General features: G+C 35.6%; 1 protein-coding gene across 7 annotated transcripts in view; it reads right to left on the reverse strand.

Annotated features, from left to right (window-relative positions):
* Window positions 1-1,411: 1,411 nt before the first annotated feature.
* LOC123309143 (protein shank) overlaps window positions 1,412-25,222 on the reverse strand; it is a 131,979-nt gene continuing 108,168 nt past the window's right edge. For 3 of the 7 annotated variants that reach the window (XM_044892092.1, XM_044892089.1, XM_044892095.1), the window contains 14 exons: window positions 22,674-22,799; window positions 19,915-20,095; window positions 18,506-18,825; window positions 14,962-15,223; window positions 12,209-12,415; window positions 8,339-8,533; window positions 7,898-8,141; window positions 7,018-7,553; window positions 6,565-6,890; window positions 5,986-6,259; window positions 4,820-5,074; window positions 4,378-4,597; window positions 3,967-4,223; window positions 1,412-3,464 (listed from right to left, as the gene is read on the reverse strand). In XM_044892092.1, coding sequence (XP_044748027.1) covers window positions 3,169-3,464; window positions 3,967-4,223; window positions 4,378-4,597; window positions 4,820-5,074; window positions 5,986-6,259; window positions 6,565-6,890; window positions 7,018-7,553; window positions 7,898-8,141; window positions 8,339-8,533; window positions 12,209-12,415; window positions 14,962-15,223; window positions 18,506-18,825; window positions 19,915-20,095; window positions 22,674-22,799 — 3,699 coding nt within the window. In that variant the 3' untranslated portion in view covers window positions 1,412-3,168. The remainder of the gene's footprint in view (window positions 3,465-3,966; window positions 4,224-4,377; window positions 4,598-4,819; window positions 5,075-5,985; window positions 6,260-6,564; window positions 6,891-7,017; window positions 7,554-7,897; window positions 8,142-8,338; window positions 8,534-12,208; window positions 12,416-14,961; window positions 15,224-18,505; window positions 18,826-19,914; window positions 20,096-22,673; window positions 22,800-25,222) is intronic. The other 4 variants (XM_044892090.1, XM_044892094.1, XM_044892091.1 and 1 more) reach the window with 4 other exon arrangements.

Genomic DNA, 25,222 nt, shown 5'->3' on the forward strand with positions numbered 1-25,222 from the left:
TCAAGTAGTTGATGTATCATGAAGTTTTTTAAATTGGTGGATGCTGCACAATGGTTTCCAGATTTTTCAATATTTCATATGAAATTTTAGGTAAATATTTGCAGAATTTGTCTCGTCGATTAATCAGAGTTAAGACGAGTAAATAAGAAATGTCGCCTAAGTCTATATCTATACAGGGTGAATCTTTGACTCGTACAAATATTTTAACAGTAGATTCTTGAGGTCAAAAGAAGCACTTTTTTCCAATACCATTTTTTCCGATTCGGCCCTGATAAAAACATATAGCCATTTTCAATTTTCATATTGAGCTGTGCTACCCCTGGAATAAAAAAACGTTCAGAATAACTAGCTAAATTCTGTAACACTATACATCTGCGGATCTTTTCTACAGAGTTCTATTCAGCCAAAGTACCCAATTCTTCAAATTTCACAGACTTTTTAATTTTTGAACATCAAATTACCCGAAAACGGCGCATTATGCGAGAGAATATGAAGAATACTTTTATTTTACAAAACGTTCAATAGTAAGGGTCCAACTTTGTTTCAAGAGTTGAATTCTTTAAATTTTCGGTATATTTATGGTGCGTAATGGTCATAATGAGAACCTGGAAGACATTTCATTCATGAAACCGTTTGTGAGATAGAACTGAAAAAACATTTTTTTATGGTTTTTCAACACCTTGTATCCTTTAAACCGAGCCGATTCGGAAAAAATGGTATAGGAAAAAAGTGTTTCTTTTGACCTAAAGATCTACTCTTGAAATATTTGTACGAGTCAAAGACACGTCCTGTATATAGTTGCGGAAAAAATTTAAGTGGCGATTCCTTGTCAAGAAATAATGTAGGGGTCTCTCCTAATTCTTAAGTCCTTTTCAAGTGCTTAAATACAGCCTCCTGAAAATATAACACCTGAAAAGCAATTTAATCTAATAATTTAATTAACTACGAGAAAAATGTAGAACCGAAAGAATCCCTATCTCGTGTCGTGATGACTGAATCAACAAATTGGTTTCTTTTAGAATATTGGAGCACATCAATCAGAAATTGATGCAGACTTAATTATTCATTATAATTTGTACAAAGTCAGCATCATTACATTGATGTCCGCAGTCTTACCCGGCGTAAAAATTTGGTAAACGTCTGTTAGCGATAATAGCACTTTGACAAGAAACAAGCAGTAGGTATAGGTATTTAAAAGTTAAGTTAATAAACCTTTGAAGCCAAATGACAAATTGTACTCTTCGAAATTATGAAGATGAGATGTTTCAACGTCCTAGAAGTATGTCGAAATGATTTCGGAAAAAACTATGTTGACATGTCTGCCAGAAATGCGTATATAAACTAGTTATGATTGACGGGGATATAATATGACATAAAAATGAGACGAATTCGAGAGGTATGAAGAAAAAGCTTAGGAATTTTCAATTTATTTCTGCATGAACATTATGTATAAAGTACGAAATACATACATACTTGATTTCAATTATGTAGTGTTTGAGATGGTATAATTCAGGTGGAAAAACCCACATTTTGTAGGTAATACTTATGACAATGATCTCAGTCGAATTATTTTTTCTCATGTTCTTATTTGTGAGTAAGTTTTAAGTATTATTCGAGTCCTGTTTGTGCAACTGAGCATTATTTTCTCGAATACAGATCTTTGTTAGGAAAACATCTAACTGAAAATAGGTACAAAGTTATAAATATTTTTTAAATAGGTCAATGTTATATGAATAATTGCTTATAATAATTAGAAATAGCACATCAAATGTGCATAAATATTATTTAGACTACATTATGTATCCTTTAATAAATACGGAATATAAAATGAACATAAATTACAAGCTTAATTACCTGTGACTATAAAAATTCGATTTTCACCGAAACTATTTCAGTATCTATAGTTTCAACAAAAACATTGAACAGTAATCGTACAAATTTTCTCATACAAAAACTGTTGCCCCATTGAGTTATTTTTATTTATTTACATCATGCATCATAATAACATAAAATGGAAAGCAATATTCCAGGGATATTTTACAAATTGATCCTAAAAATTATAGAACAAAAAGGGGAGTACCTTTTGAACATTCTCTTTCTCTCTCAATGAAGCCAGGCAATTATTTATATAAATTTAATTATTTTTTATGCATTAATTAAATTAACATATCAATAAAATGCGAAAAGTTGTTTCACAATAAAAATGTAAAATTAAAAATGAATTGAGTTTCCATTGGAATGAATTCAGTTCATTTAGAATTACTTGATATCTTCAAGAATTCATCTCAATCATTGAGTTTCAGCCAAAAGAATGAAAAATAAACACAAAAAAATGTTCAAAAGGTACAAGGATTTTAAAACAATCACGTCGTAAGATCTCCATAGACATTGATATTTTAAGCATCATCAAATTGAAAATAATTTTACGATATCACATATAAAAATATCTAATCTAGACAATTCTTCCATTATGTGGAAGGTAAATGTGTTGATGAAGCAATTATCACACGATGTTTGAGTAAATTCAATATATCATCGTTTATGAAGATACCAAACAACACTATATTGAGCTATTCATGTATAACAACGTTAATTATTGAAAAAATATAAGCATAAATATTAATGGCAGGATGATTGAATCAATGATTAAAATGACGGATTTGTGACGTAAATTTCGTAGAAATTGCTCTTCTCTCATTCATAAAAATACTACTTCAAGATAAAAATCACTAACAAGAAACCTCTCAGTTTTGAGAGTTCCAATTTGAATAGGGTTTTGGTTGTGTGTTCGATACAGTTTTTCTTTCGACGATATAGGAATGTATGAGTAAAGAAATCACTTAATTCGGGATTTACTTATCTTCTAATACATTGCAATTGTTTTTTCGAGTGTAGATATAATGATTGTATCTACTGTGCAACATACTTATTTACGGTTGTAGTGCTTCTCTTTTGTGATGTGCATGTTTTGTTGGCCTTTTTTTTTACAGGAATCCATTCGATTCCAATATTAAATTTATATAAAGGCCACTGAAACAAAAAGAAAAACAAAAAACACGTACAACAACGATGTCGGCATTGACAATACCTAGAATATCAACGCGTTCAGATCGATAAAACCTAAATATGTTCTGTTCTTTTCACAACCTTTTTTTTTCATTCCTGCCTTCACTGACTATGCAGTCTTCCATGTTTGAGGTTTGTTTTGGAGGTTTTTGACATTGGTGGAGGTGCATCCTTGGGAACTGCTCCTACTATCCTTACTCTGGTCACCTGTCGATCATCGCTAAACTGCGGGGGAGGCGCTATGGGGGCTATAACAGCTAAAGTACTAGCAACATCAACATTGTTCTCGGACTCGATGAATTCAGGGGGCGGAGGAAGGCGAAATTCTTCTTTTCCGGTAGATTTAGTGATTGGAGGTTGTAATTTGACGGGTAGACTAGATTGCTTAGTGAATAATCCTGGAATACAAAAAATGAACGGAAATCAGATCCTAGTTAAGTCGATACTCGATAATCATGAGCTTTTCCAACTCTAAGATGACAAAATATTCATTTCGTCAGCAAAGTATCGTTCTTAAGTTGTGAGCATCAAAATCCTACATTTTAACGTACAGTTTCCTAGGACAGTCTGTCGACCTTGGCCAAAAAGGTTCCACAGTAGGAAACATCAGGATGGCGAATAATAAAATAGCGAGAGGAATTGCCTCATCTTGAGGTAGCCTCAAAGAAAGAAGTCACGCAGATGCTCCAATCAGGTGAGCGCGGCGGCCACTGGCATACCGCATCAGTATATCGTTTTTGACAACTGCCATCTTAGCGTTATCGTTATCGTTTCCAAACTTGAGTACAAAAACTATATTTCCTACTGATTCGAATAAATATAACCGTTTTCTTCCAAATTTAACCTTTTTTTATCCCGAGCCTGTTGAGTTGAGGTTGAGTACTCAATGCATGTACTCACCTGAGAGGTGTTTTTTCGAACTTGGTATTTCGTTGGTCATTCTGTCCGGATATTCTGAGTTTGTATTACTGTGAGCTTCTTGGTCGGAACTGACTCCTGAAGAACTATTGTCACCGTCTTCTACCCTCATGTCAGACTCATTTCTTCTCAAGAAATCTTCTGGGTACGACTTCGAAGATTTCAACATGGATCTGCCTTTTTGTATTTCATCTACGGTGAAACTAGGAGGAACTGAGCTACTACCAGAACTGCTTCCACTGAAAAATACCTCTTTGATTATATTATATGCCCCTCTATGGTACTGAGGTATCAGAGGTGAAAACGAAAAAAAAAACTATTTCAAAATGTTTTTTCGGACAATTAACTGTTATCGATGGAAGAAATCAACTTATTTTTCAGATATGAACATACCTTGCATTACTATTTCCACTATTTTCTACAGGCTGCAATTGAACTGCTGTTAACCTAGAGGCGAGACTAGAGCTGTTCTTGTTTTCTTCATCTGTTTCAGCTTCAGACTCGCTACAGCTGTAATCTGGCTCTGGTATAGATGGTGTTTCTCCAGATGATATAACCGTCACATTTGAAGCTGATTTGCTAGTGGGTATTTTTCTCAGTCTATCTTTCATACCTGAAAAACGTTTGATGATGTTGATGAATAAAAAACTTTCAGTACGTCATGAATCCTCCACTCGCCATGACACTGTGACGTAATCGATATCACAGGGTGTTTCAAAGGGGGGTTTTATTTTTTTGACAAGAGGTAGAACCCAAAAATCTCTCACGTCCATGTGTAGAGGTTGCATGACAATAAACAATCATCGAAATGATGCAAATGTTAACTGATACTCACTTGCGGAAGAATTCGATCTGGTTGTCTGTATGGGTTGAGCATAAGGATTGTTTTTCTTAACCTGAGGTTCATTTGGCGGTGAGCTTGTACTGGTCGGCTTGAAAGTTGCATTAGATCTCATGCTTTGCGATTTTCTTACTTGAGGTCTTGCTGAATGAGAAGGAAGGCTTTTTGATCTATATCCCACCTGTTTCATGTCTTCAGGTGAGGCATAGAGTTTGGCATTAGCGGATGGTTTGAAGGATGATACAATTCCTATAATGAAAATGATAGGACTTTTGGTACATGCCCATTAGCGAAGCAGACACATACACAAAATACAGTTTGTCCCAGCCAAACGGATGAAGAAGTTTTCGATCGAAAAATTGGCATTAAAAATAAACAGCAATTGCAATACAAAATTTACTCTATTTGGCTGAAACACACCGTAAATAACCATATGCCATAGTCAAGAGCTAATTAAATATGGAAAAAAATAGATTATTTGAAATTGAAAAGGAATATTTGTAATGATAACATTCAGGTCATTGATACTGATTGGAATATTCATAAATTAAAGAATGAATAATATACTTCAATACTACATGGGAGAAAAGAAAATTTCCTAAAAACAAAACTGTTATTAGAAAATTGAAGCATTTTTTGACCGCCGGAAACAGGAATTTAATTTTTAGATGAAACTGAAAGTTTTGGTGTAATTTTTTATGTTAAGATGATTAAAAATCAAATATTCGGTAGTTCAAGTTTATGGTGAATTCGTATCTCTTTTATTTATAAGATCTTGACTAGACATCGACTATTTATATGAAATGTATAAGTACAAACTTGAAGTCAGCATAACATGCACAGTCATATGAAAGAAGTACTGCATAGCTTGAAGGATATTTCTTTACATATAGTTTTAATTTATTCCAATGATGGTCATATGGCCATATATACCTAGTGATATATATCAGTATCTGAAAGAAGTGCTGACATAGGCTTGATGACTAGTTTAAAATTGAATTTAATCTCATTGAGGAACACAATCTGATAGCCAGACAACCAGTGATTTAAAACGAAACGAGAAATGGTTTTTTCCCAAAATCTTTTCAATTTTTTTTTATCCCATATACCTCCACGAAAAAGGTCTATGAAACCAATGTGACAACAACCATGTTACTCACCTTCTCTGGGGGCATTCTTATGGGCCAAATTGTCATACTCTGTTTTCGAATTCCTGTTATCCACTTTAACCATTTGTACCAAGGCAGGAGGAGGTGGTGGGGGATGTGTTGGCGGTAAGGTCCTGTTATTGAGAAGAGCCAAATCTTCCTGGCTACGATGGTTTTTGATAGACATCATGGCCAACTCCTGAGTGAGGTCAGGAGTGCTATGAAAATCTCTTCTGAGCTCCCCGTTGCCTTTCGAAAAGAAGTTGGTGAATCGGACCTTGTTCGACTGAAAAAAAGATGATTCTTGCAATCTCAGTTTCTTAGAAAACTCATAAATTTATTTGGTTAGTCTGAAGTTCAAATACGCATTCTCGTGACTCATAAACTGACTTGGAGGAACAGAGTCATTTGCTATCAAGTGTTTTTTACTTTTTAAGCCACGCAGCTCTTGAATTATGGTAGTTTCACAATGTCTATTGACTTTTGACACTTATGGGGGTATCGAAAAGCCCTCCCTCATCCTCATCTTGCTACTGAAGCTAGGAGACTAGAGGAAAAATAACTGAATAAAAGCATGATAAGAGCACCCACCTTGCTCTTGTTCCTTTTCATTTCAGCAACACTAGCGTAGACTCTCGTCTTAGCAGGAGAATTCGGATGACTAGTAACTGTTCCTCCAGCCTGAAATCTGGAACTGCTCATAAGGGAGTTCTTGCCGTAAACATCTTCCGTCTTTTGCTTCTCGAACAGTTCTTCCAATTCGCTGGAAGTGACTCTACCAGAAGTGGGTCTCGGTCTGATCGATGCTGTCTTCGCTACCAGTGGGCCAAACTTCGAGATGTTTGCAATCTGATGAATGGACTCCACCGAACTTGATTTTGTCAAGTCTTCAGTCTCTTCTCTTTCTCCTTCTTCTACTGTGACAATAGATATAAAATCAAATATAAAATCATATAGTTATCATTAACTGCAAGTTGGCGAACAAATATGATAAATATGCTCAATTTAGAAATACCTCACAAGTAAACGATAAAAATTATTTACCTAACCCTGCTACCATACTCTTCGCCCGTGCCCTCCCTACACTGAGGGTTGTTTTAGGATCCCTCCTGGGAGGCAGAGGCGCTTGTAGCGACCTGTTCATTATACCCTGATTTCCTCCAACTTTGCGTGGCAACGTTGCATACTGCCTGCTGATTGGCACATCCACGTTTTCTCCGGACAAAAAGGTGGATTTGCTCATGGGGATGCCACCTACGTTTTCCGGCTCTATGGAAACCACAGTCATTTGTACAAGGTTGCCAGACTTTCTGATAAGGTCCACGACGTGTTCGTGGGAGGCTGAAGAAACGTCTTCGTTGTTGATCTCCAACAGGAAGTCGCCTTTCTTCAGTCCAGCCATGTCGGCCACTCCACCAACATCCACATCGTCCAGGTATTGAAGAGCGGGACATTTCTCTGAAGGTGTTAGTTCCATGAGCGGGGATGTTGCCTTGGCTCCTCTCAGGATGAAACCGAATCCTTTTCGACCTTTGTGTAGGACGACGGTCCTTGGCTTAGCGTTTGGTATGTCTGTATATCTGGAAATTGATCAGGCAGTCTATCATATTTTGCTGTGTCTAATATGTTTTGCGTGGCTTTTATTATTATATTGTGTTAATATTTTATTAGTTCAATTAGGTAACGAACCTAATCCTAAGAAATGAACCAATCTAATTGACAGATAGCGAACACGTAATTGGCATCTGCCAAGAGATCATTCCTTTCTTAGGCCTAAGGTCTTGGGCATGAGAAAGTGCCTCTGATCTTAGGTCTCAGTTATAAGAACATTGTTATCTAGACGTTGGAAAGGCACAGCAAAATCGAAGAAGAATATTGTGTTATTTCGTCAATATAAAAAAAGGAAACCTAATAAAATTCTCACTTTTTCAGTCTAGGCGTTGTCGCAAACTGCTTGGAATTACTCTCCCTCCTTCCCAGCACTCTGGTATTCCTCGATCTCTGCTGATGCTGCATCTGCTGCCTAGAATCTACGGTGACAATCATTGCTGGTTGTATGTTATGCCTTAAGCGTACTTCCTGTACACAGTGAGCGGGAAAGAGACCACTACGATTGCCACCGCTTCTCAAATTACCCTCTAAATATCCACAGTCTGTAGCACCAGTAACTTGAACAAAATAACCACATCTTCAAAGAGCAATCTTTTCAGTGGTTCAAGGTGGTTCCTTGACCAAAAGTTGTCCAGAAAGACTGGGTTAAATATGCATCCCTATCTACTATGTTATTCTTAGTAAGTTTAATGATAAAATATAATAAAACGGTTGAGGAGTTTATATGAATGAGAAGTTTCATTATCATTCTTACCTTCTAATATATCACCTTCCCTTATAGATATATGGCCTTCCTCCTTCGAAATGTAAGGTTCTATACAAACAACAGTAGTACCAGGCATAGAGATGCTACAGTTGGTATCAGAATTTGCTGTCCCCACTCCAGAACTGTCGCTGATGATGTCACTGGTATCTCCAAGACTCTTATCTGCAACACCCAGTGCAAGCACTGAGTTATAGTTATTACATCTTACTTGCGATATGTTGTTGAACTGTTTTTCTGTCGGAATACCTAATTTTCGATTCATCATTTCATGCAAAGTCTATAGGGGCAGTATTATCACCATTAAAAGCGGAAGCCAGCTTAAGACTTTCAGTGGAAATCTATGGGGTGATTCGATAATATTTCGGAACGATTCCAATAATGCAACACCTACAAGCAAATTTTGGGGGTTGGGCGATCTTTAGATCAATAAATTTTTGTTATTGATCAAAACGAACAAAAACAGGAGAAATAATAAAAAATTAATCAGGCACAATCAGGCAATTGATTCAGAATTAATCCCATATTGAGATGTGTTTTCCTAAATAAGTGGTTAGGTATAAGAGGGTAAATTTTGTGGTCGGCAAACTACCCTGCTCTGAATCCTTGGTATCTTCTTCACAAGAATAATTTGAAAAACCTACCATATTGTGAAAGAGAAGTAGAAAATGTGAAAGAATTGGGACATATTATTATATACAGGCGTTTTCAAAGGTCAGTATTCTTCTGACTGAAGGTAGAGTTGATAAAAATAAACCATTTTACCAAAAATCGCTCGAATGTAATGTTAAAGATGGCTGAGTTATCAGCCCCTTCAAACGATTCCATAAAATTTCAAGTACGTGTCTGATTATTGAACATCAGCCGCGTGAAAACATATGAATCATAAGTTCAGTTTCGAGGACAGTGAATCAAATCGAACAGTCAAGAGTCAAGACTTGTCTGCAGTTGACTTCCGAAAATTCGTTTAAAGATTCTGCATCAATCACGAAATGTTTGGTGTCATTAGAAATATTTGGCCTACAGTGGACTTCGAGTATTGTTCACCTTTCATGACACAAGTTTTTCAAATGATCTCAAACATTTTGTTTTAGTTACAGGATCTTTCAACAAAATTACGCCGAAACAAGACAATGAAAGTGCTTGTGAAATTGTTCGTGATATTATTTGTAGCGCATTTTTTCCCGAAGAGTGTACGAACATCCAACTAATGGCGACAACTTATACCAATTATATTGGTGAGTTTTTAACTTGTTTTCAGCTCTTTTTTACATTGTTCTTTCAAGTCTTCATCTGGCGGGGTGTATACAGGGTGATTGGTAACGCAAGGGACAACAGCTCAGTGGAGAGATAGAGAACCTCAAAGTGAATGAGAATTAGGAGTTTAAATGTCCCATAAGGATATTGGTTCGAGATTGATGGAAAAATGCTCAGACTAAAACTATCATATCTTCGTTCATATGGCTAATTTTCCACAGATTTTTCACAGGATTTTAACTAGGATTTTGCGTTTTTCTCGATAATATAAATCACACGCAATCAGGGGGCGTATTAGGATCTAGTTTATCGATTAATTTTTTCAACGTCGTCTCCTAGAAAGTTTTGTATAGACGATTTTTGGTGAATCGGTTTCTTCAACGAGTTCTACCACCTCTGAGAACATCCTGTATATATTTAATATTGTCGACGTAAAATGTTTACCAGTGAAAAATAATGCTATTACATATTTTGTAGTTGGAAATAACAAATATTACTGCAAATTTATCTGAGCATTCACCATTCTGCAACCATGAGCATAGTTACAGAGGAAACATTAAAATTTCTTAGCTGCTTGTGGGCGTTGCATTAAAATTACTGGAATTAGTTTCATGAAATTGAATCGAACAATATCCTGAATAGCTTTAAGTATCGAATTCATATCGAAATGAACATTATGCTTATGTACTGGTTATGTTATCATCATGAAAAGGATGAGAATGATTTTAATGAGTGGTGAACAATTCATTCCTATACGTCATCCACATGCAGAATGAGATAGTTCCTAAATGAGAGTGGAAGATATACAGGGCATAAATAAAAAAAGGGAAGAATTTATTATGGGTTTAATATTTTTGAGCTGCCCACTGAAGATGGCTCCAGAAGAGTTCTTTGATGTTCTTCCTGAAAACCAAGAAACTGACAAAAATAGAATTAAGCACAAAATTTTTTGGTGGTTTCCCTATGATTTCAGGAAAAAGTCACCCTTGAAATCATATAATCGGTCGTATAGACTGGAATTATTTTCGAAACTGAAATTTCTAATGAGCAGATGTCATGCTGACAGTTTCATTGAGAACTGGTACAAAAATTAAATTAAACAATCACAATATATTCAAAATTCTGCTTATACTTTTTTTCCCAAAACAGTGAATTTCAGCAAGATTTTAAAAGAAACCATATTTTTTCAGATTGTACCAAGGAGAAAAAAATAGAGGTGGCGTTTTCTACCTCTTGCAATCATAGGGAAACACTAAACATTTTTTTACTGCATTTCCTCTTACATAAAATGTCGTTTTCATTTTGTCAGTTTTTGGTTTTCAGGGAAAACATTGAAAATTGATTTTCTGGTACCATATTTAATGTGCTGTACCCATGCAGTAGCTATCCTAAGAAATTATGTAGAAGAATTTTCCGACAAGGCATCATAAGTTAAATTTTTTTGTCACTGTTTATTTACACCCTGTATAACGGAAGGTGATTACAACTGAAGTATCAGGAAAATACGTTTTTTGCTTGTGATTTTATTCAGACTGATGCTGTTTTCTAAAGAAGAATGATGAATGTAAATTGTAGGTGTTGTCCCAATATTTCTCCCAAAAATAACAAAAATATTGAAGAGACAAAAAATTGGATTTTCAGTTGCTTGATCCAGGAAAAATAAAGAATATAAAATGCAAATGAGCATGCCCAATCTTATCCGGAACAGCCAAACTGTTTTTGAGCAATTCATAGAAATAACTTTTTTTTTCTAAAAATTCACAACCTGTTTCTCGAAAATGAAGCATGTTATGACACATCATTATAGGGATAACAAATTTTACCTTATGTTACCCTGTAGTGACTAAAGTTCATTGAAATACCACAGTGTACAAAGATGTTTTGGTGGAATCCAAACGTGACACAGCATTTTTTCATGTTTGTATTGTTTGTCTGCACGAAGGAAGGAAACCCATCTCGCCAAGACTCAGAATTCTTCTGAGTATCAACTGAGAATCTAGCAGCAGCTAGAATCATTTGCTGTGGCTGATCAGATCACCGATTGTGATTATATCTATAGATCAGGCATAAGTTTGAATCAATCTTCTGATGTTGCAATGGGTGTAGAGTGGCTGTTGAAGTCGGGCAGTGAATCACTGCTCTTCTTCTGGGTGGAACCCAACAATTGCAATGTAAGTTTGGGCGCTGAGCTCCAAACATGAAAGCAGTATGGAAGTCCTGTTCTGATCTGATCGGGGGAGAAATATTTCCTAGCTTGGAGTAGTTATCCCAGCTTTCTTGCTATGTTGGCTATATATTACCCTAATCTATGGATAATCTTGGTTGATCCATCATTATCCAAAGTCAAGAATACGGTTTTTCGAGAAAAAATATGGTTGTTTGCATTTTGGAACCATTGAATTCTTCGAAGTTCTTTCAGACCCTTTCGTTTATCTACTGAATGGACTGTCAAGTGAAACATCTTGGAAAAGTATTGAGTTTGGGGTGTCTAACTTAATCAAAATAAGCACATCATTCAAGTTAAAACACAAAATTTGAACGACGTCTGTTGAATCACAAGCAAGAAAATGTATTTCGATGGTGTATCCGCGTAGTTTTACATACCTGTGACAATACTGGCGTTATCCAATTCGCCTGTGGGGGCGCTGCCATCGCTCAGGCTGGAACTAGCTGAGCTGAAGGGGACGGAAGATCGGTCACTAGGACAGGGACTTGGGGGCAAGGCTAGGGTACTCAGAGATGGGGCTCGATGGAGCCATCCAATAGCGGACCTACGCTTCGGGTTATAGCTGGGTGGACCTCGGAACCGGACTGAAATATATTCTGAAGATCTAGAGCTTGTTCAAGTGTGGGTAAGTTGTGTGGTGTGTATGTGAGGATATTTAAGGAGCATTAACTAGGATGAACAAAAATCATTTCAACCCCTTTTAATTAATTGTATGTAGGCAACGTGGTAGATTTGTCTTTCAGAGGACTTGTTATTAGTAGGAACTGAACTTTTTACAGTTTGCTTCTTTCTTAACCTCACCCAAAATAATACGGAAAACTATGAAAAATATTTCCATGAAATTCAATGTCAGTGTTTTATCCTTCTCCAAATATAGTAATCTAAGGGCTAAAGAGCTTATTTAGATACAGCAAATGTGGTGACCAGAGATGAGCACTATTGTCCAGTCCAAAAGTTTTCATCTTCTTGAACTGCGACTCCCAGCTGAAAATTAATTCCATGCAAATATCTTTTGGAGTTCTACGTATGATTTTGGGTGAGAGTAACAAAAAAATGACCCCGTGTTTGCTGAGGCACAGCAAAAAACGAAATAGGTAGAATTCTGAATCCATCCTAATTGAAAAATAATGGCAAACTGCCTACAAATGCCCAATGCATCTTCCAATTTAGACTCAAGCCTCAATTTCTTATATCATTCATCTTGAAAAATTGTAATCTGAATACAACTAATTTGGTTGAGTGTCGGAAAATATATTTAGCGCCAACGAGAGGGAGGGAAATCAAATCAAATATATAACCCCATTATTTTGAAATTGGAATTGTGTAGTCGATTCAAAGCCTATTTGGATATTTCGTATGAAAACGATATAAGTGATTTGTGTCAGGGAGGATAGAAAATTTGAAGACCACACAAAATACATACCGAGAAATTCTTCGATACTTTCACTCATTGCATCCAATTTTCCGATGACCTTTTGATAATTATAGGTGAATGATTGTATACATGCAATTAGATGCACACTAAACATCAAATGACATATCGATGAAATGATTTAAAGTTTGGTTGAAGGAAATAAGAGAAAAGCGATGGTGATGAAAAATATCGATTCACTGAAATAATGTGAAAAGTACCAGTTGTTCGATATTCGCGTATTGAGCTCATTTTTTATGGTCTCGTAGGCCCTAGTATCATCTCATCTCGAGTCTCGTAGTCTCGGTGCTTTTTTGAAAGCGGAATATTTATACAGGGCGTCCGCGCCATAGGGCAGCGGTCCAATACTCTGATTCAATCAACTTTACAAAAACGAGTTTCAAATAAAACTTTCCTCTGTTTAAGTAGAGCATCTCCTTACATTATTACGAACCATACAAAGCGTTCTTCGTTTCTTCTGCACAGAAAATAACTTCGTTATTTTAAATGGAACACTCTATATGTTTTTACATTTTTGAATTCCTTGTTAAATTTGAATATGAGTTTGATCATACAACTATGTCTGAATTGTCAACGGTTTTCGAGAAATTTGACTTTTTATTAATATTTTGACAGTTTGAGGTACTCACATAAAGTACTATAGCTCCGTCCCTATTCAATGTAATTGATTCAAATTTGGACTGTGTCTTGTCAATAAATGATACACAAAAAATTTTCTTTGTTAATAACCTATTATATACAGGGACAACGAAAACGTAGATCCATTGTCAAAATAAAAATTCATCAAAATCTTCATTTTATTTTAAATGTCAACCCATATTTTTTTCTGCTCCTTATTTAAAACAACTAAAAGCGAACAAAAAAATGTTTAAATAATGTACAGAAAAAAAAATATGGGTTGCCATTTAAAATAATGAATTCCTGTTTTGATAATGGATCTACGTTTTAGTAGACACTGTATATAATATGGTTATTCACAAATAAAATCTTTTCTGTATCATTTATTGACTAAACAAGTGTCTAGTGTCGAAAAAGAAACGTGATGAGATGAGACTCTCGTGGACAACACTACTGCTTGGAATATTCCAGTTTGGCATTACGAAAGAATATGCAGACTTCCTGTTAGACGAAAGAATATCTTTTCATTCGAAAATAGATTTCTCTCCATGATTTGCATCGATAGACAATTTGAAAAAAAATCCAGTTGTTGAGAGAAATCAATTTTATTATATTTCAATGGCTGTGGTTCTTTTCTCCAAGTAGGAAGTGTTATTTTGCACTTAAACATGCGCCACAACGCAACAGCTACATGCTACATGCAGTACTTCATCAAAAACGTTAGTTTCCTAGTTTCCTTTGTAGTGGAGGAAAGAACATGCTCGAATGGACGTATTCAATTTTCGAATGTCTAAGAGCTTGCTGAAGTGTCTCCTTCATTAACCGAAGTGATTTTAAAAGGTTTTAATAATGTTTCATTGCTCATTTATCGCGATTGCGGTTTTGCGCAACAGTTACAGAAATTATGTTCTAACAAATTCGAAGATATAACTACTTTTTAAGCCCATCCTTCACGAATAATAATTTTTCCTGGCAAATGAGTAAGGCTGCCTCGAATATTTACAAGCGCCCTACCAAAAAATCAAGGCAGAAAAAAAATTACTGAACTGAACGTATCCCAAGCTGTAACAATCAACTCACCAACATCTTCTTGTCGATAGTTTTCTATGATCTCGGCCAGTTCCAAATTTCCAGCTATAACAGCCACCTGATAAGGGTTCTGATTAGCGAAGTTCAAAGCGTTCCTGTCAGCCCCTCTGAACAGCAGCTGTCGAGCGCAGGACTCTTGGTTGTTCACACCGCAGACGTGTAGTGGCGTGTTTCCCGAAGCGTTTTGAGCATTCATGTCTGCCCCGTAGAACAGAAGATGCTCCAAGTGTTGGAGCTGTCCGTTCTTGCATGCCTGTAAAAGAAGTTGAAAAATAGAGATATGCTTGAGGGAAAGTTATCAATGTAACAAACATTTTTGGAGGGGGATGGATACTAAGATACATTTTAAGTTGAAATTAGAACAAACAATATCGAAATTACATAAGCATGACATGAAGGCGAGCAATATTTTGGTTTCTATTCCATAAGGGTGTTATTATGACATTACCGTGCTTTGCATCTTGACTTATTTGTAGTATTGGATCGTTCAACTCCTGAATTACCTTGGAAATATTACGTGATGTGTGGCATAATCTGTGTGACACATTGGCAAGATTTTTGTCCGAATATATCCATATTTTCTCGATTTGAAAGCATTCGGTATAATTAACTGGTAGGTATCTTTTGCCTCAAAGCAAGTTTAATAACAGATATGATATCATTTCTTTATAATTTACTGGGGTGGTTTACAAAAAAAGGTTGTTAAGTCCAACTGGTAGTTAAATTGATACTGGCCTCTGAAAGTAGATGTAACGATAGGTTGGCACCAAGATTACAACGATATCAGAGAATGAAAAGAAGATTTTGAGTGAAATTGTGACGAAAAATATGTTTCATGAGGCAGAAATAATGATTCAATACTTTGGCTGGTTATTTCATCTCGTCTATATACTGTGGTTTCCTTTGTGGCAAAACAAATAATTATAGTAATAACAAATAAAATATTCAGTTAACTAGTGGATTAATGTCTTTTCGTGCCATGGGTGAAAATGCTTGGGTAAGACGTACATATAACACGAGGACAGGGGGGGTTGATTTACCCTTTGGCATTTACAATAAGCTCCATCTTGAACACGATTACAATGATTCTCATTGTGTTGACGCTCGAGATTCCTGTTTCTTTGTCGAGCCTCTCGAGACCAAAAGCCATCAAAACATTGAGTGTTACATCCAACTGGCTGGCTGAGCGATCGTGGGATTCCACACTGAGAATAGCGAAATAATGGAAAAAAATTTAGCGTTCAGGAAATTATTTTGTTATGGATAAAACAGAACCCAATTAAAAGAGACAATTTCAAATAATTTTCATAGAAGAGCTGCAGAGTCACCTATCAAATAGAAAGCAGTGACCATTTGAAGAATCTTGAATCGCACAGGGGGTTGAGTGTAACTAACATTTGTTATGGTTCTACACTAAACATGATGGATTATCGTAGTGGGTCAACAATAAATACTGAACATTGAACTGAAAGTGTAGTTGACATCAGCAGATAGTAGAAGCAATTCGATAAAATGGATGTTTCAATAACAAAAACGCAATATTTAAACATTTTCTTTTCTCAGAAAATGGTTTAAATATCCATTGTATTTTAATTCATTTCAGAATTATTCATTGTGCAACGCACTGGTAAATGACAGTCTCGTGTCTAGATAGTTTCCCAACCTCATTTTGCCTACCGCCTACCGTCCTATTTGGGAATATGTTGTTTTCTAGAGCCCCTCATCTCTATTTTAACCACTTTCTGTAGCGAACTATTGTCACAACTATATTCAAACTTGTAGATAATTTCTCGGTGTCTATACAGTGTCAATTTGAAAAGTTACCACCTTTGAAAACTCGGCCTCAAGAAAAAATGCAAAAGAGGTAAACTTTGGTGCATATTCTAGCATTTTTCCAAAAAATAGTAAATAGTAAATTTTGTGTGTTACTTTTAACTCGTTGGCTGGCATGACAGCTAACCTGGCATGCAATTCAAAACCTGTTTTGTTATCGAAACATCCTTCTTCCTCTAAAGACATTTTTGTGACAGTACCATTGAAAGCAAATAGTCGCTGCGCAGAAAGCTCATCCAGTATAGTTGGGGCACCCAAGAGTGTAATTCGGGATTTACTCGAGCATGTCGAATTAATATAAGGGGATATACCTTTTGGACCCTGTAGAGTACCTCTACCGAAAAATAGACCTGTATATAGGGGGAACTGTCTAAGACAGCATGTCAGAATGGTTGATTACATGTTGAAAGTATACATCCTCTTTATCTGACAATTTAAGTGTGACGAAAATGTGTGGGAGGGCGCCAAACTTGCAAAAAAACGCAATGACTTTTTTTCGTATTTCGAGGCTAATGATCCAAGAATAACGGAAAAAATATAATCTGACAGTTTCAGAAAGCCGAAACAATAAAAATTGGCGATAAAGGTCACAAATATAAGTTTTTTAGAATTATCTCCCCTCCTGGATTTCGAATCGTTTTCGCATTCTTCATAAAAGATGTAGAGTATAACATTTTCTACAAATTTCGTCCGAACAAATTTTTTTTTGCGTTCAAAGGTTTTTAAGATATATGGCGATGAATGTACAGTAGACTGGGATTCTACATTGACCTTTCGCATGTATGGCTGAGCTCCTCGCGCTCATCACCCTCTAGCTCGAAAACTGTTAAAAGTATGAAAAATTGCTCAAGTTTTATAGAATTTTATTATCTGCAACTTTCATAATAAATACAAAAACGATTAGAGGTGCCGGAAGGCAGATATTTAAAAAAATGCATTGTTATCATCTTCAAACTCTCAGATTGAGAAAACCTCCCTGATAAGTGTCAGATTGATGGGTCAACACGTCTGCAACACCGAGATCAACCATCTGTATGAAAATATGACACGCTTGAGTATTTACAAGTAACGGTATTTTTTTTTTTGCATTTTCAAAGAACTGCTGTGACCTTGCGTCACGTCCGAATTGTCAGTCTCTTGAAAAGTAGCTTCCTTTGTGTCGAATTAACATATGCTCCAAAAATCTGACATCGCCATCGCTGTATTTGCAGTGCAGCTACGCTGTACTGTGGCTGTATGTCAAATGCAGTTTGCACTGGAGTACAGTACAGTAACTGTACAGTTCAGCGGGACATATACGGTCCGTTTTGGTAGTTTCTGCATTACTATCGCTGCAGTCAAGTGCAGCAAACACTGTACAGGTTTTGTTGTACAGCGGTTTTGTGTTTCAGTGTTTGCTGGGCGTACGGCATATACAGTATAGTTTTCTGACACGCTCGAGTATGTACACCTGAGGATTTTTTTTACATCTTTGAAAACCTGCAGATGCTTTCCCCACCGCTGAAAGTGCATACATCAAAGAACATTTTTATCTTTCTACCATCTTATCTTCAAAATCCACTAGGTTTCCACGACACTCGACTAAATCCCGATTAAACATCGTAGGCTCCCCAACTAATAGTAAGCGAACACATTTGATCTACAATTATACGCTAGATCTAGACATGAGATTCTGGTACTGGTGGAATCTAAAAATACATACCTGATGTACTTCTTGCCAGCCTTGCAAATCCTGAGCACCAATGGACGCATGGTCATGTAGTAAACACTCCGTGAACTGGGGATCCACGTTGTGCGTTACAGTGAGGTAAAGGGGCGTCAGCCCTTTGCAGTCTTTGTAGTTGGGCGATGCGCCCAATTCTAGGAGCGTCTTCATAGCCTCCAGGTTTCTGTTCTCCACAGATCGGTGCATGGCAGTAGTGCCGTCTTTGGTCCGATAATCCAATAGTGCGCCGCCGTTCACGAGGGCTATGATGACTTTGGCTGGCTTTTTTATGGACGTGGCTATCGTGAGGGGGGTTTCTGAAAATAAAATTCACAGATTACTTGGTAGAAATCAGTGAAAATTTGCTCACAGATTCTCGAGACAAAATTGGGTTGAATAACGGAACTGGTCTAGGCTAACTAGATATCAATACATCCTCGTAGGCATAGTACTATCCTTGAAAAAAATATCTCGAATTTCGGATACGTTGTTGAACATTTTCCCACATCAAAAAGAGGAAAAATTAAAATACTAATCAATTTCCTGAATTTATTCCAATTTAGACAATCATTCTGTATAGACTCAAGAATTCCCATTCCAAAAATCATAGATAAGCACGCATTCGAGATTTGTAGCACCAGTATCGCTTTGTGCAATCCGACCTGAACCTTAATGGTCTGGAATTGAGAAACATGAAGTAAACCTCCATCAGATTCACGAATTCACTGTCAATTAACGGGAAAGATTGCAGATCTTAGCGTTAGGCCGTCTAGTTACGCTTGAAAAACTGACCTCTGGTTCCTAAGCTTCATCGAGAGAACAATTTTTCAGAACCGCGGCTCCATTTCGATTTAATCTCTTCGTTTCAACGAGAAAACAACGGAAGACGCAGTTGTCACAGCTCGAATCAGAAGGGCGTAGGCTGAACTGAGAAAGTATCACTCTTTTTTGGGTCACTTTCAAATTTCTAATATGAATATTTATCTGGTTTTGTATTTATATCGAGTTGTGCAAAGAGCATTGTTAGATGAAATTACAATCGGATAAATGAAGAATAGTAAATTCATTTGCATCCAATTAACTCGTGCAAGAAGTTGGATGATTCATCGTTACCTTCTGGAATAAGAGGCGGATATACAGAGTATATCGAGAGAGACTCAAACTGTAAAAAAAAGTTGGACAAAAATGGTTGACTCAATTTTTTGTGTGCATCCATAATTTTAAAAATCCAATGGCCCATTTTCGAAAATAAAAAAGTAAACAAGAGAATTTAAAAATATTGATTGAGTATGGCCAATATACAGGGGTTTAAGTGGAGATGCAGAAAAAATTGCAAAAGGTGATTCCTGACCCGTAAACATTAAAAAGCGTTAAACAGAAGAAACTATGAGAAAATCTTCACTCACCTCCCGAATCCTGGCAGTGAAAATTTGGATCGAGACCCTTTGAGCACATCTTGGTGACCTTTTCGACCTGACCATTCTGTACATATTCCAAAAATCTCCTCAAATTGGTTCTTGTGTGAAGACTTTTTAGTTGTTTCTCATCGACGGATAACATTTTGTATACCCTCCGCTTGTACTTCAACTAGAAAAAGAAACGATTAGAAATTCCTTATTTCGAACTAGTGCTAGGTAACTATCGCTCAGTAGCAGGAACTTTAGTTATAATATAATGGCTCATTAAAATTTTAATCCTCCATTAAACAGAGTATATCCACCGTTCAATAAAGGAATGAAATTTTAATGGACAATTGAAATTATCATTGACGTTCCTGCAACTAGACATGAGTCAAGAAAACTTCTTATTTAGGGTCAAACTAGAAGATGAATGGAAATGGCCCAACATTAATATGTATTTGCAGCATTATTCTAAAGTATGACCATCTTTTTCATCATGATACTGGGAAATGGTGGACAGAGATTTGGCTAGATATATCTAGGATTAATATAGATCAATAAAATAGGTTATTGCCAAATAGTAAGGTCATGATCACAAGTTAGGCTGAATGATGTTTTAGTCAACAAGATTTTTCAGAGTACTATTCGGAAAATGAAAGTGATTTTTATGAAGAGGCGATCATTCATTGTTTATCCCCATTCCAATTTTTAAGACGTGACACGTGACAGCTCGTAAATAGAAAAAGAACTTATCAATCTTCAACCACAACCACAAATTGTATCTCAATTTTCGAAATTTCAAATGCTCAAAATGGCCATATCAAATTTTGGTCTTGTATTGGAATTACACAGATTGTAAGCCCTAAAGAAGAACATAATGTATTATATCTATTGAAATATGGATAAAAAGCTTCAGAAATAAAACTAATTTGAAATAATAATGTGGTGGTATTGTACTCGTAACAAAAAAACCTTCCTCAATGTCACACCTGGATGATCAACGTCGAAAATGACCATCATACGACCACGTTGGTTATAATAATTTCTATTCATAACTTTTTTGTCATGAACTACATGGGGACGAATTATCGTTGACCTTGTCATTTTGAATAGCCATAGGAAATTGAACAAATAGATCAAATCAAAAGTACTGATAGAATTTTATTGCACATTAATACTGGAGGTTATATTTCGAGCAGCTATTTTATAATGGATTTTTTGAACGAAAATTAATGTACTGGATTGATTTGAATGACTATACTGAACAATAGGTTGGGATTTGCGAGAAATGATAAAATATCTCGAAAAGCACAATGTCAGAATGTATTTCTGAATCGTAACTAAATATTTGAATTCTTCACTTGAGTTTCTACGAACAATTTCAATTTCATTGAGCTTTCATTTTATCATTTTCATGTTTATTTTTTATCTATAGTGAATGTACAGGGTGGGCAAAATTCGTTGTCTACTGAGGAGATCCCGAGAACTATAGCAGCTAGAAGAAAACGGATGACACATTCTCGAGCTCTTTTTTCATGACTAATCCAAATCTGAAAACAGAATCGGCCTATCATTTTTAGATTTCGAGTTATAAACAAAACTTGAGGTTTTGACGATTCCGAAAAGTTCTCATAACTCTTTTGTCTTTGAAATTACAGATCTGAATCTTTAACCTTCTTATGCACTTTCATACGTGGAATCTAATGACAAAAGATTTTTTTCCAGTTCAAAAATAACAAATTCAATGAGAGTTTGCATTTAAAAAAATGAAAGTTCATCTAATGAGTCGAAATGAAAAAATAATTTGAGCTCATCAGTGGATTATACGTAAAAACGTGTCTGTAGAAGGTTCAAGTTTCAGATTTGTAACTCCAAAGACAAAAAAGTTATAAGAACTTTACGAAATTGTCAAACACAAAAACGAAGTATCGTAGGAGGCTGTGGTTTTCACCTTTCTTTGTTCCTCCGAAAATGAGCTCGGAAATGTGTCATACGTTTTCTTCTAGCTACTATAGTTCTCGAGATCCTCTCAGTAGACAACGAATTTTGCCCACCCTGTACAGATATTCAAGTTTAGAAGATCTTCCTCGAAAATCATCATGGAAAAGTATTCAGTCAATTCCCTTTTTCGAAAAACTATGATTAATTCAATCAGTCAAGGAACCAACAATGAAGAAAAAAAAAATACCTCACAGTATATAGTTTTAGTTCAATCATTTCTCACATTTATAGAAAAATTTACCAAAGTATCTTATAGTTCGAAACAAATTGATATTTTCTTGAACAGATCGGTTGAATTTGAATATAAGAGAATATAATAATGTATAAATGAATGACATTAGGTATGTTTCAGATTTTTTCTCCATTATGTGAAATTTTTTATCTTATATGCTCAACTTCCAACAGAATGATAAAGAAATTGAGTGTTCAGTGGATTTTATGAAATAAAATACGATGTTTTTTCATAAAATTTCTAGGCCATTGACTATAAAGGACTCAACAAAATAAATTAAAAGTTTTACTACACTCCGATTTGGTTTATTTGTTTTCCTTTCAATATTTTCGACATAATCACCTACATACTTGAAGTGAATGTGAATTTGTAGTCAGAAAACGACTATTATTATTGAAAATGATTTAAGACTGTTTCTCGAAGATTTCCACATAGAAAAATATTGATTTTGTTTTTTAACACAATATTATAACATAGATAAGTAATATAGCAGCATTATTCTTGAAAATAATGAAAATATTAGGTATGTTACCTCAAGATAACCCACTGGTCCGTTGAATGGATAATCCCCGAGTCGACGTTCCTCGTCCAGGAATTTCCCAGCTCTCCCATTTTCCGGAGGACTGAACAGGCCGTAATTAAAGCTTTCCTTGAGTTCCTGAAAAACAAAATAAGGTCGTTATGGGGAAATATTTATGTCTTCCGGCACGAAAGTTCGGAAGGAGCTTCGGCATCGCAAAATTACGTAATAAAGCGGTGAAGAATTGTGGAAAAAATGTCGAAGACAGTATAGGGAGCTTGCACTGAAAAAGGACAGAATGCATTTCTAGGGGATTTATAGAGTTCTCGTCCTTACCCATAACTTTCATTTTCTTCGGGTACGTTTGTTGATGGGGATTTAATTCGTTTGATATGGCTTATTGTATTATGCAGGTATCTGGATTTAATTTGAATTAATTCCACATTAGTACGACGAATTGAATAATTGAAGATTGAACTACATAAGTAAGTAAGACGTGAATTAAAACGCTATCGTTGCCTTTCACTTTACAAGCAACAAATTTATACCATTAGGACATAATATTTGGGGGCAGAAAAGTGAAGTAAAATCCTCCTTATTTCATGAAAAATTTACTTCAATGAGAATTATTTCATTTTATTTTCAGATCAAAATCTGTACTTAAGAATAAAGATTTAATTAAGGCGATTTTCCCGTAGGTTGAATGAATGAATGAAATTGGAGACATTAACATTTTTCTGAAGAAAACTTGGAGTGGACTTTCAAATTTTCCCATTTTTCTGTTCTCGGGCTGGGCTTCAGTTTCTTTCGCACTTGATGGGGATATGTTTGATCCACGTGGTCGATATCAACCTTTTTTCTTATAAACTGGCTAGAATAAAATTCTGGCAATGCTCGAGGAGCGGAAATTTTCTTCCTCAGGAGTACATCATTATTTTTGAAGAAGAACTTGAAATCCTTCGGCAAAGCACTGGTGCTATTGCTGGACGTAAAAAATTGCTGTTTCCAATGTGGTCGTAGAAAATTTTGATGTAAGGGAGTTGAGATCTACAGTGTGAATCAATGATGCGCGCTTGGTCGATAACTCTCAGAAATTTTGGACTAGGAGAATGATTAAACTTTGGCGGAATCAACTCTAATTACCGTATCAGCTAAAATCATTTCTAACTTTACACGGTGAAACGAATGTGTTAAAACACTACCAAAGGAGTTAACCCAATTTTTATGTCATTTACAGGAGGAGTCTTCTAATCGTATAAATATTTCAACAGTAGATTCTTGAGGTAAAAAAGCACTTTTTTCCTTTATTATTTTTCCCCAATCACCACGGTCCAAAAGATACAGGCTGTTGAGAAACCGTAAAAAAATATTTTTATCTATCTCACAAAGGGTTTTATCGAATGAGATGAAATTCGGAATAAAGTTTCACATTTATTTGATGAATCTTTTTTGAACACAAGATATCACCCACGTCTTCCAGTTTTCTCATTGTGACAATTACGTACCATAAAATACCAAAAATCCATAGAACCAACTCTTGAAACTAAGCTGGACGCTATCTAATGAATATTTGGACGTTTTGTAAAATAAATGTATTCTTTGGACACAAGTTAAAATCTATTGATTAATTGATTTCTCAACTCCCAAATGAAATAGGTGACTTGGGACGGTGCATAATCTTGAAAAATTAGAATTTGTGGTTATATAGTTGAAATTCGGTAAGGAAATTAAATGATAAACCCCTATTACAGCGAAAGTAAATATATTGCAACTCAAATGTAAAAAAACTAAACAAAACAAGGGAACTTTGATTTCTTTCATTCTTTGGTGATTTCTTCGTGGAAATAACCTAAATAATAATACTCTGCGAAAATCGGCATATTTCCTGCTGCCAAAGCGCCGCTTATATCTATTCAGCATTGTCCCAAGACACACTATGAAAAACAAAAGTAAATGAATGGGATCCGTGTTGCCGTTTGATTTGTAAACAACCTTGTTTCATGACATATTTAATATCCCACGTATCCAGAAAAAAAATTACACATGCACAAAGTGAAACACATATTGTACAGGACACTAGAAAGTATAAAGGTCATAAAAAACGCGCTTTTACTCTACTGAATTCGTTAATTTTTTCTGTCAATTCAAACGCTCTGGTCACGGCAAACTCAACAGGAATTAATTAATTAACTAACCGAAAAGACGCTATACAATCTTATAAGTTTGCAAGGGGGTAATTGTCCCAAGTCACCCAAATCTACCGGTAAGTCTATTTTTTTCAAATGGCATGCCCTTTTTTGACTGTTGAATAACAGGTGGTCTTCTTTTTTATGGTAACTTTCGAGGCCTAAAATGAGTTTAAAAACTGAAAAGTAAAATCTGACGAGTTCTACTTTGAAGAACATGATAAAATGAAATAAATTGGTGAAGATTTTTCATAATTTCTCCCAAGAATGTTTCCGCCATCTTTTGCGAGGAGGATACGAAATGATCAACCAGAAAATTCCATCATACTATGAAGAACCTCTTCATCGCCATCGAATACATTATTCGTTCAGCCG

Source organism: Coccinella septempunctata, chromosome 3 (assembly GCF_907165205.1).
Source record: "Coccinella septempunctata chromosome 3, icCocSept1.1, whole genome shotgun sequence".
NCBI lineage: Eukaryota > Metazoa > Arthropoda > Insecta > Coleoptera > Coccinellidae > Coccinella > Coccinella septempunctata.